This window comes from Capricornis sumatraensis, chromosome 9 (genome assembly GCF_032405125.1).
Source record: "Capricornis sumatraensis isolate serow.1 chromosome 9, serow.2, whole genome shotgun sequence".
Lineage (NCBI taxonomy): Eukaryota > Metazoa > Chordata > Mammalia > Artiodactyla > Bovidae > Capricornis > Capricornis sumatraensis.
In genome coordinates this window covers 89,820,768-89,833,509 of record NC_091077.1, presented here as the reverse complement: position 1 = coordinate 89,833,509, position 12,742 = coordinate 89,820,768, and the positions used below count along the sequence as shown (strand labels likewise).

Below are 12,742 nucleotides of genomic sequence, written 5' to 3'. Positions count from 1 at the left end.
AAGACGCTTACTCCTTGGAAGGAAAGTTATGATCAACCTAGATAGCATATTAAAAAGCAGAGACATTACTTTGCCAACAAAGGTCTGTCTAGTCAAGGCCATGGTTTTTCCAGTGGTCATGTATGGATGTGAGAGTTGGACTGTGAAGAAGGCTGAGTGCCGAAGAATTGATGCTTTTGAATTGTGGTGTTGGAGAAGACTCTTGAGAGTCCCTTGGACTGCAAGGAGATCCAACCAGTCCATTCTGAAGGAGATCAGCCCTGGGATTTCTTTGGAAGGAATGATGCTAAAGCTGACACTCCAGTACTTTGGCCACCTCATGAGAAGCGTTGACTCATTGGAAAAGACTCTGATGCTGGGAGGGATTGGGGGCAGGAGGAGAAGGGGATGACAGAGGATGAGATGGCTGGATGGCATCACTGACTCAATGGACATGAGTTTGAGTGAACTCCGGGAGTTGGTGATGGACAGGGAGGCCTGGCATGCTGCGATTCACGGGGTTGCAGAGTCGGACATGACTGAGTGACTGACCTGAACTGAACTGAAAGCAGGAGATCCACCTAAAACATTATTTGAAAGTCAGTCATTTCCCCCTCTTTGAATATATCTCTCGAGTAGATGCTCTCTACTTTCAGACCCAGCTTTATCAACTTTGAAATTTTTATTGGCTATAAAAGTTCTTGATGTGAATAAAAATTTGCTTCCCTAATTTTTGACCCATTTCTTCCGGCTATTCCAAATAAAGTTATATAGTCCATTCTTTTCTTTGCCATAACAGCCCTCCAAGTAATTTGTGGACAGCCAGCCTATCTCCGAAAATTTTTTCCAGGTTAGTTATCTCCAGCTGCCTCCAAGTTTCTTATAGGACTGTCTTTCAGCTTCTCATTGGCTGGTTAATGTTCTTGCTGAAAGTAGCTACAGGGTGCCAAGCTGTTGTAGATTACAATGTAAACATGGCTCCCTCAGCTGTCTGCATACTGTTATTTATGTAACCCAGGCCTGTGTTTCTGTAGTTAACTGTAGTTGCTACGGTTTAAGCAATCTGGTCACACATTTGATTGCTACTGAGTTTGGGTTAAATTGAAATTTCAAGATGTTTACATTAGCCCCCATCAGATTATGTCTTTCACTCTCCTTTTCAAGCTGTCACAGTACAGTTTCGCTATATTTGTTCTACCTGTACTCGTAACACCGGCAGCTTATGTTTTAGCTAACTTTTCAGCTCTGTATCATCTGCATACCTAATAAAACAGCTTTCTGTGTCTTCATCCAGGTCATTCATCAAAAACTGAATAGGTCAGGGACATGGACAGAGGCCTTCAGCAAACCACTATGGACCTCAGTTCCGGCAGATAAATGACAACACACACAGGATATATATAAAAAATTCAACTTAGATAAACTGCTATAGTTCAGCTTTGCTTTTTAATTGTTTGGTGGGAGGTTGGAGAACGCCATAAACCTTCCATAATTAAGACTTCTCAAAGAGTTATAAAACAATAATTCTATGAGGTAGGAATTATTGTCCCCATAATGCAGATTTAGAAACAAAACTTGGAGAGAGTCAATAACTTGATTAAGGTTACAAAGGTAATGACTGAGCCAGAATTCAAACCCAGATGCAGGTCTCTAATTGTTCCAATTAGTTCTATTAACCAAACAGTTTGGTTTTCTTCTCCTTCAAAAGTGAAGTGACGTGAAGTCGCTCAGTCGTGTCCGACTCTTTGCGACCCCATGGCAGGCTCCTCCATCCATGGGATTTTCCAGGCAAGAAAACTGGAGTGGGTTGCCATTTCCTTCTCCATTCTCCTTCAGAGCTAACTATAATATCATACCTGGGAAAAGATCTCTGCCTTGAGTCTGTATAGTGTTCTCTCTTAATAGTATCTCCTCACTTTCCTCCAAAATTGCCAGATGGTAGAAATCCTACATTCTTCTTATTAAACAAGAAAAAAGAATATGAGAGGGCCTGAACGCATCTGTTTACATAAAAGAAGTTCACAAGCATACTCAGAAACACATAGGAAACTATCTCTCATGAAAGACTGAACATTACCACCATGTAGAAATCATTTTCAAAGGCAGCATATTTTGGTTGACCTATTGAATTGGTGACATTAATGGTGCTTAAGTGCATCCAATTCTCACATTAGCCTCTTCATCAAGCAAATCAGCACTGGGCAATAGAATCTGGAGTTTGAGTCGGAAAAGGAGTGTTCAAATCTCTCCTCAACGCCTCCCAGCTCCTCAGGAGAGTATGCTGGGTCTCTTTTGTCTTGCTCTGCACTCTCCCAAAGTGATCTCTTCTAAAGCAATGGCACCATTTTCCAACTCTAAGCCAAGAGTCATCTAGCAGGCACCTCTGTTCTGGAATTTACCATTCCACTTCTCTCAGAGTCTCCACTGGAGAGCTCACAAGAACTACACACTCAGCTTGTCTTTAAAAAAAAAAAAACAAAAACCACCATCTTTCGCCAATCTCCAGCGATCATTACTTCAGTTCAAGGCACCGCTATCCATCCATTCACTCACACTGGAAACTTGGGTAAGCAACCTTCTGCACTACTAATAATAAATCTCTAATCCTGAAGTCCTACTTTAAAAACCAATTTTCAGAAGCTGTTCACTTCGCTTTGCCCCTTCTGTTCCTCTTCGGTTCACACCACTATGTTCTTTCCCCTGAATCCAGCTAAAGCTGCTTAAACGGCTCCCGTATCAACTCTTTCCTGAGCTCAATTCACTACAACAGGGAGGTTTTCTAAAATCCAAATCTCATCATATCACTCTTTTGCTTAAAAATAATTCCATTGACTTCCCCAAGGAAAAAAAATGGAAGTTTCTTACTATGTCTTATAGGACCCACATCACAAGCCTCATCTCCTGCCACTCACTTACGTAACTCTACTAGACCTCTTCCCACTTCCTCAGATTCACTATGCTTTCTAATGCTGTACAGTTTGGAAGGTTTTTCTTACATTGATCTCCTGGGGATGCAGTGATGGACATATGGAATTACTTCCATTTCAGTATAAAGAATATCAGCTATAAAGGCCACTCCCTCCAGATGCCCTGGAAAGTTGCATGGGGTAGAAGGAGGGAATGAGGTACCAACCTGGATGAGCATCCAGCTAAACTGGCAAAGATACAGGTAATGTGTGACTGCGGCAATGGCTGAACAGCTCTCCTCTGTGAGTTGGGGACTTGCGTATGCAGATGCCAGAAATACAATCTGTAAGAAACAAATACCTTTATTTTTAAATCGTGTTAAAGTCAATCAAGAATATTTTAAATAATCAATTTTCTTATTTGAATCAATGATTCAATGACTCAAAGGGAAAATAAGTTGATTTGTTGCCCAAACTGAGAAGACCAAGTCATCCTAAAACAAAAATATATGGGTTTTTATGCTTCTAAGAAAAAAAATTAATGATACGAAATTATGCTACATGCTGTTTTGGACTGTCATTGGAAATTCTCAGAGTAAATCTTGTTCTTATCAAGGATGGACAAAAATCATATGAAATATATTTACTTAAGTAAAAGTGAGAAAATAGAGTGGAAGCACCATTCTTTATGTAAGTCAAATCTCATAGGAGAGGAAAAAAAAAAGACAGGCAAAATTTCTAAGTTTATTATCATCTGCATCATCTTGTTAGGAAGTAATTCATGTAACAAAATAGACTTAAAATAAATTTTAAATTTCAAACCCTACAGTTACCCTAATTCTTGGATTTTTATTTCAACTGTCTTCAAGTCTGTTCAAAAGTATCCTTCACAGTAAGATCTCTCTTGACTACACTATTGAAAATTATATCCCCTTTTCTTCTTTATTTCCACTCACGTGATCATCTGATTCTTTCTTTTTTTAATAGCACTTGCCACTTTCTAACACGTTCTATAATTTATTTCTTATGTTTCTTGGTCATTTTTAGTCTCACTTATTAGAATGTAATCCCTGTAAAGGCAGAATCACTGAATGTTTTACTCACTGTTGTACCCAACTCACATAGCCCAGTATCTGGAACATAGTGAGTGAGTGAGTGAGTGAAGTCGCTCAGTCGTGTCCGACTCTTCGCGACCCATGGACTGTAGCCCACCAAGCTCCTCCATCCATGGGATTCTCCAGGCAAGAATACTGGAGTGGGTTGCCATTTCCTTCTCCAGGGGATCTTCCTGACCCAGGGATCGAACCCAGGTCTCCTGCATTGTAGGCAGACGCTTTAACCTCTGCGCCACCAGGGACATAGTAGGTACTCTTAAATCTTTTATAGGGTTTCCCTGGTGGCTCAGATGGTAAAGCGTCTGCCTGCAATGCAGGAGACCCAGGTTCGATTCCTGGGTCAGGAAGATCCCCTGGAGAAGGAAATAGCAATCCACTCCAGCACTCTTGCCTGGAAAATCCCATGGACGGAGGAGTCCATGGGGTTGCAAAGAGTCGGACACGACTGAGCGACTTCAATCTTTTATTGGAGGTACTCAATAAGTACTTGTTGAATAAATGGATAAATAAATGAAGTGAAACACTCCTGTGATTTCTATTATTTTGAATTTTCTCTATTATATGACTACTGTGTTAAATTTTATAATGGAAAGTACACAAGGCAAGGGAAACTTTACAGCAATAATAACATACTGTAACATTGCAAGGAATAAATTCCCTCCCTCTTTAGTTCAGAGACCACGTCTTCTCGACTTAATATTTTTATAAGCTGCCACCATGTCTGAAACATGCCTGAAATGTTCAACAAATGATTGTTGAAAGAAAGAAAGATTCCAAAATGATAGAGCAGTGTTGAAAGGAGAAAACTGACTTATGTCTCAAAACAGCCCAGCTTCTAAAAAGGAAACACAAATATTAGTGCTTCTTGGATTTAAAAAAATGAAAAATGCGTTCAAAATAGGAAATACAAATATCACTAATGCTTCTTGGATTTTTAAAAAATGAATAATTTGCTCAAAATCAAATCAGAGTACTGTTTTTATTTTCAAATGAAATAGCCCCTCCCCAATCCACTTGTCCCAAACATGTGTACATTAAATTTTCTCAAAAATTTCTGCCCGAAAGTTTTCCCAGGATGGCATCACTGTGGTGAATGACAGGATCTGGGATGAGACCTCACATGCTTCCAGCATCACTATTTCACAGGGAAAAACTAACCATAACCAGTCTCCTCAGCCAATTACAGAAGAACCAAAATGCTAATTCACAAATTTACAATAATATGTATCTCATGCCATGCTGACTCCTCCCTCTTTGGAATTATTTATTGAGTACTTCCTGTACCAAGTATAGGAGAAAAAGAATCCTGCCTTTTTTTCTTTTTCAAGCTATGGACACTGAACAAGTCAGTTTACCCTTTTGGGACTAATTCCCTCATCAGTATAAGGAGGAAGTTAGAAAAAATTAACTGTAAAGTCCCTTTCTACTTCAAAATTCCAGTATTCTTTTTCAAATGAGAAGTATTCCTATTTCAATTTTTTGTTTATTTAGTTCTAGGTTGGGAGTATACGTTGCTCACAATAAAATAAAAGCAGACACTAGGAAGGAATGTCTCATTATTTCCTAACAATCTGGTATAAATGAGTTCCCTGAATAAACAAAGTCAACAAATTCCCTTTCCAGAACTTATCACAATATAGCTTTTGAATTAATTAGGGCTTACCTTAAAAACACGCTCAAATTTTCCTAGATTTTTAGCTTCTAAGTTCTGAGTTGTAATATGTTATAAATTTAACCTTCCTAAATTGTACAAATGATTTCTTTACCAGCTGAGCCACAAGGGAAGGCCAAGAATACTGGAGTAGGTAGCCTGTTTCTTCTCCAGCAGATCTTCTCAACCCAGGATCAAACCAGGGTCTCCTGCATTGTAGGCGGATTCTTTACCAGCTGAGCTATCAGGGAAGTTCATTCTCTTAACACTTTCATCAAAACACTAACAATGAACAATAAACACTAGAAACTGTACTTTAAAAGATTCAAGAGATATAGAACTATGAGATTCAGTCCCCAAAAATGAAAAAAAAAATCAAAATTGTATGTTTTCCTTTTTACAGTGGCATCTTTTCATAAAGTCTTCATGAGATTACTTATAAACCTCTCTAATTCAGATCCTATAGTATAGATTGTGTTGAATTTATTCTGTAGTTTTGTCCTGATCACCCTGAATAGTTTGCTAGGTAAAACGACAGCATAAATCAAACTGTAGGCTTCCCTGGTGGCTCAGCAGGTAAAGAATCTGCCTGTAATGCAGAAGACCTGTATTCAACCTCTGGGTCGGGAAGATTCCCTGGAGAAGAGAATGGCCACCTACTCCAGTATTCTTGCCTGGAGAATTCCACGGACGGCGGAGCCTGGCAGGCTATAGTCCACGGGGTTGCAAAGAGTCAGACATGACTGAGAGACTAACATTTTCACCTTTCACTTTTCAAACTGTAATTGAATATGCTTAGTTTTATGCATTCTATGACACTATTTATAAATGGTAAACTAATTTAAATGATTCTTATTCTTCTCAATGTCTATTTCTTTGAAACAAATCAGTACAAGTCATTGTTTAAAACTGTATTTACTTTCAAAATACAATTTTAACACCCAAAATTTCATTCTTAAGATACTTCTTCATGTTTTATTATGTTGTAATTTTTTTCTAAATCATAAGACTATTTACAAACCTACTTGTGTAATTAGGAACATTCTTCCAGAACGTTCTCTAAGAGAAATGCTTTTTCTCATAATGAGAAAAGATTGATAGGTCGATAAGCAGGAGAAGGCTGAGCTCTTAATAAATATTACAAAAACAAGGATGAGCTAAGAATACTTGGAGAACCAGCAATTACACAACATTGGGCCTATCTATAACTAAATTAAAGTGAATTGAAATACAAATTAAACAATGAAAGTAAAATAAAATCTCCTAGCATATTTGGCTCACATATCCTTAAGACACATTACCTAAGAGACAGGAAGTTTACCACTGCTTTTTTACTCAAACACATAGAGATGTCCAGGAAAAAGGGATATTCTCAATTAGTTCTCTGGATACACTAAGTTGAACACCATAGGAGGAAACAATAAATTTCTCAATGGTTCTCCATCATTCAGGTGTTGATTCATTTGGTAAGCAAGTGTTGGAGCGCCTACTGTCTACAAAGCACTATACTAGCTATGCAAGATGAAGAATTTGATGGCACAAAACAGTGTAAAGAGAGGTGCTACATATTTTCTCTTGGTTTGCATGTGTGTGTGAGCACACGTGCATGCGTGTCACGTACTAATGATGTGAAGTCATTACTGTTTCCATCTCAATTTAGTAAATGATGACAGAGGATCTGATAGGGGAACTAACTTGTTTAAGGCTCACTGAACAAGCATTAAAGTGGGATTCAAATCCTGGTGTTCCAATTTGTAAAACCAGTGTTCCTTCTAGAACATCATGCTGCTGCTCCCCAAGCTATTCAACATCAAGCAGGAGTCCTATCTCAAGTCCTGAAATTCTAGTTTAGTGTTTGTTTCTCAACGTCTTGTAACTCATGGCCCACCACAGGTTCACAATGGCAACAGAGCATAACAACTATGGCAAATATAACATTACTCTTAATTCTATATTGATACAACATATGTACTTCTTAACTAAAAGAAAACTGTATTCCCAAAAGAGAATATCTGATATATTTTGTTGACAACTTATAAAATTCTTCCTTCTTCTGGTTGATTAGAGCTCTATTATAACAGCTAAGGGAGGACATGGGCTTCCCTGGTGGTTCAGCTGGTAAATAATCCACTTGCAATACAGGAGACCTGGGTTCGACCTCTGGGTTGGGAAGATCCCCTGGAGAAGGGAAAGGCTACCCACTCCAGTATTCTGGCCTGGAGAATCCCATGGACTGTATAGTTCATGGGGTCGCAAAGAGTCAGACACAACTGAGTGACTTTCACACACACACACACACACACACACGCACACACACAAGGGAGGACATGGAGGACATATATTCTTTCACTTTAAATATATAACACGTGTCTCTTCTAACTTGGGCTAAATAATAACAATTAATAAAAGCTGGTTTTCCTGTAAATTCCATTTCTCAGTACTCCTTTATACACACTCCTGCCACCATCCCCTCCCTTTACCACGCACATTCCCCCTCCTCTCTCTATGACACAGTCTTCTCTCCACTCTCCATCTTACCCAGACCTACTCAGTTTTTACAGAAGCAGCTCAAATTTCACCTATTCTGACCATGACAGACTCCTAGACTTTTCTATTTTTTTGAGTGCTAATAGCCCTTGCTAAGCATTTATACTGGGCCAAATCTTGTCCTTTCAAACAGGGAAGTTCCTAGGAGGAAGCAAGACATGCACATACGATGCAATAAAATGTGACAGGTGCTGTAGTAGACGATGGTGTAAGACATCAGGGGAATGCAAAGTCAAGACTGAACAGTTCTGCTTGTGTATGGAAGTCAAAGGAATATTCAAAGAGGAAATAGAATTGCAGTGGGTTGGCCTATACCTTCTCTTCCATAGGACCCTTCATGTTCCAAACCTGCTGCTCTAACTGCACTGATTGCCCTTCTCTAAAACATGTTCGCATCATCTCTCAACTCTGCTTCTGTTCGTTGTCTTCTGTGTAGCTTGAATTTTTGTTTGATCTTTCTCTATCAGAAATTATATCCATTTTTCAAGGTGTGGTGGAAATGTCAACTCTATCATATGGCTATTTCTTTCAACCATAAGCAACCATTTCAAGCTCTGAATTTTTAAAGGCAGGATTCTGTTATAACAATCAATCCCTTTTGCTATCCAATTCTTTAGATTAAAAATAAACTTTAATCTCCTGGAAAACTGTCAACTCCTTAAAGGCAACAATCCAGTAATATTCTCTATTATTATTTTGAATATACTTTTAAGAAGGAAGTATCGCTAAGTATTCAGTATCCTATACAGACTCTATCATGATTTTGAGCATAGTATTTTCTTAAACAGTGTTATTGATGTATGATTGACAGACAATAAATGGGACATATATAATGTGTATGATTCAATAAGTTTTGACCTGTGAAACCATCTTCACAATCAAGATAATTAACGTATGCTGCCCCAAGCTTCCTCACGACCTTTGTAGTACCTCCTTGCTCCACCACCACACTGCACATCCTCAGGCAACCTGTTTTCTGTCGCTGTACATTAGTTTCATTTACTAGAATTCTATGTTAATGGAAACATATGTACTCTTTTCTCTCTGGTTTATTTTACTCAGCATCATTACTTTGAAATTCATCCAAAATAATGTATCAATGGTTTATTCTGTTTTTATTGTTGAATAATATTCTAATAACGTGTCCTATCACCTGTTGATGGATATTTGGGTTGTTTCCAGTTTGGGGCTTTTACGGAGAAAAGCTGCTACGAATGTACAAATCTTAGTATGGACATATGCTTTCATTTATCTTGAGTAAATACTTGGGAGAGGAATGGCTGGGCCATATGCTGTGTATTTAATCTTTTAAAAACCTGATTAAGGGACTTGCCTGGTGGTCCAGTGGCTAAGAATTCACCCACCAATGCAGGGAACATGTGTTCAATCCCTTGTCCAGAAAGATTCCACATGCTATATGGTGCAGCTAAGCCTGTGTACCACAAAGACTGAATTCACGACCTAGAGCCATCAAGCTACAGCTACTGAGCCCACACGTTGCAACTAATGAACTATATACTAACAACTAACTATTAGAGAAATTAAGAACATAGTCCCCTTTACATCTGCATCAACAAGAATAAAATATCTAGGAACAAATCTAACTAAGGCAATAAAAGACCTGAAATTGAAGAAGACACAAACCGATGGAAAGATGATCTACCATGCTCATGAATTAGAAGAATTAATATTGTTAAAATGACCATACTACTCAAAGCAATCTACAGATTCAAAGCAATGCTTATCAAAATACCCATAACATTTTTCACAAAACTAGAACAAATAATTCTAAAATTTGTATGAAAACATATAAGACTGTGAATAGCTGAAACAATCTTGAGGAAGAAGAACAAAGTTGGAGGCATCACATTCCTTGATTTCAAACTATACTACAAAGCTACAGTCATCAAAGCAGTGTAACACTGGCACAAAAACAGACACATAGATTAATGGCCTAGAATACAGAGTCCAGTAATGAATCCACACTTATATGAACAATTAATCTACGACAAATGAGACAAAAATATACACAGGGAAAAGACAGCCTCTTTAGTAAATGGTTTTGGGGAAACTAGTCAGCTACACTCAAAAGACTCAAACTAGGTTACTCTCTCACACTATGCATAAAACTAAATTCAAAAACAGATTAAAGACTTAAATATAAAACCTGAAACCATAAAGTTTCTAGAAGAAAACACAGGCAAGTTCTTTGACAGTGGTCTCAGTAATACATTTCAGTCTCAGTATTTTGGGATGTGTCTCCTCATTTGTAGAGAACAAAAGCAAAAATAAACAAATGAGACTACATCAAACTAAAAATCTTTTGCTTAGCAAAGGAAACTATTGGCAAAATGAAAAGGCCGTCTACTAAACAGGGGAAAATATTTGCAAATGATACACTTGATAAGGAATTAACATTCAAAATATATAAAGAGCTCATACAACTCTTCTTCAAATAAAACCAAACAACCTGATTAAAAAATAGGTAGAGGACCTGCATAGACATTTTTCCAAAGACGACATACAGATGGCACATGAAAAGACACTCAACATCATTAATCATGCTGGGCTGTGCTTAGTCGCTCAGTCATGTCCAACTCTTTGTGACCCCATGGACTGTAAGCCGCCAGGCTCCTCTGTCCCTCTGTCTTGCCCGGGGATTCTCCAGGCAAGAATACTGGAGTGGGTTGCCATGCCCTCCTCCAGGGGATCTTCACAACCCAGAGATCGAACCCAGGTTTCCAGCACTGCAGGCAGATTCTTTACCGTTTGAGCCACCAAGGAAGCCCAAGAATACTTTACCAGCTGAGCTACCCAGGATGCCCCATTAATCACGAGGGACATGCAAATCAAAACCACAATGGGATATCATGTCACACTTGTCAGAATGGCTATCAAAAAGACCACAGATAACAAATGCTGGCAAAAAGGTAGAGCAAAAGGAACCCCTGTACACTGCTGATGGGAATGCAAGTTGGTGCAGTCCCTGTGGAAAACAGTATGATGGTGCCTCAAAAAATTAAAAATGGAATCACCATATAACCTACCAGTTCCACTAAGGAATTTGGGGGCATTAATCCAGGGAAAACAAAAATACTAATTAGAAAAGACAAATGCGTCTCTCTGTTCATTGCAGTATTATTTACAATAGCTAAGATAGGGAAGGAACCTAAGTGTCCATCAATAGACGCGAGCGTGTGTGTGTGTGTGTGTGTGTGTGTGCACGAAAGAGATATTGGAATATTACTCAGCCATAGAAGAGAATGAAATCTTGCCATTTACAACAACATGAATGGCCTTAGTCGGTATTATGCCAAGTAAAATAAGTTAGAGGAAGACAAGTACTATATTATTTCACTTGTGCATGGAATATAAAAAAATAAAAATGGCCAAGCATAACAAAACAGAAATAGATCTATAGATTCAGAGAACAAACAGGCGGTTGCCAGAGTGGAGGGAAGTGAGTGGAGCAAAGAAGCGGGTGAGGGAGATTAAAAGGCTGTTTACAAAGAATAGTTCTACATATAAAACTTAAGAAAATTTCAGGAAGATGTTTAAAATCATACAGTCTATTTTCAAGGATTCACAGTAACTGATGAAATTTTGTTCATTCTTTTCTCACTAAAGCAAGAGGAACAGGTATCTTCAAAATTCTGTATCACTTTAAAAAGAACTCAAAATTCTGCCTTGTTCCTGACTTGGTCTTGAAAAATTAGCAATCTCATCATCTCTCTACAACCCAGTTCAACTAGTTTAGCAATCTCATTACCTCTCTACAACCCAGTTCAACTAGTTACCTAGTAGGCACAGAGTATCTAGCACTGAGGTGGGCTCTATGGAAGACACTAAGGAGCAGGAGAAATGTTTCCTAACTGGGAACAATGGATTATCTAGAAGCAGAGATGAGATGATCTACATCAAGGCTGGGTCACACACAAGATTCCCTCTCTCTTACCGTTTTCATGCCTTAACCCCAAACTTTTATAAAGTGATCATTCTTTGTTCTGCCAAGGAGGAATAAAGATATAAAAGAAGATGGAGGCTTATTTCTATTGATGGCAGTAAAATGAAATAGTCAGCATTAATGTTTAGCTCAATTAGCCATTTCATCTGCAGGAAGAGAACATTATTTATAATAGATTATTAATTTTTTAAAGATTGTCTTGATGTGGGCCATTTTTAAAGTTTTTATTCAATTTGCCACAATATTGTTTCTGTGTTATGTTTTGGTTTTTTGGCCATGAGGCATGTGAGATCATAGCTCCCTGACCAGAGATGGAACCCACGACTAACACTTTCACTTTCATAGCTATATATATACTCTATATCTCTCTTTCTCCTTCTCACCATATATATATATTCAATTTTATCCATGAGATGAATACAGTTCAAAATGAAGCACCAAACTTTTACATCTACTCATTACTGTATTTTTCATTGAAATAACTACCATAATTATGAATATGTGGTCAGCTCTCGTAATATTTGGAACCATTCAATAGTTAAGATACTGATAGGAATTATGGAGCAGCTGTTGTACAAAG

The 12,742-nt window shown here is 38.1% G+C and overlaps 1 protein-coding gene and 1 non-coding gene across 2 annotated transcripts in view; one reads left to right on the top strand and one right to left on the bottom strand.

Moving 5' to 3' along the window:
• The window catches only part of ADGRV1 (adhesion G protein-coupled receptor V1), a 537,422-nt gene that overhangs the window by 185,914 nt on the left and 338,766 nt on the right, over window positions 1-12,742 (bottom strand). The window contains exon 84 of the mRNA XM_068981126.1: window positions 3,113-3,229. Coding sequence (XP_068837227.1) covers window positions 3,113-3,229 — 117 coding nt within the window. The remainder of the gene's footprint in view (window positions 1-3,112; window positions 3,230-12,742) is intronic.
• Window positions 4,276-4,348, top strand: TRNAC-GCA (transfer RNA cysteine (anticodon GCA)). Its single transcript has one exon. It is a non-coding gene; the product is annotated as a tRNA-Cys (tRNA).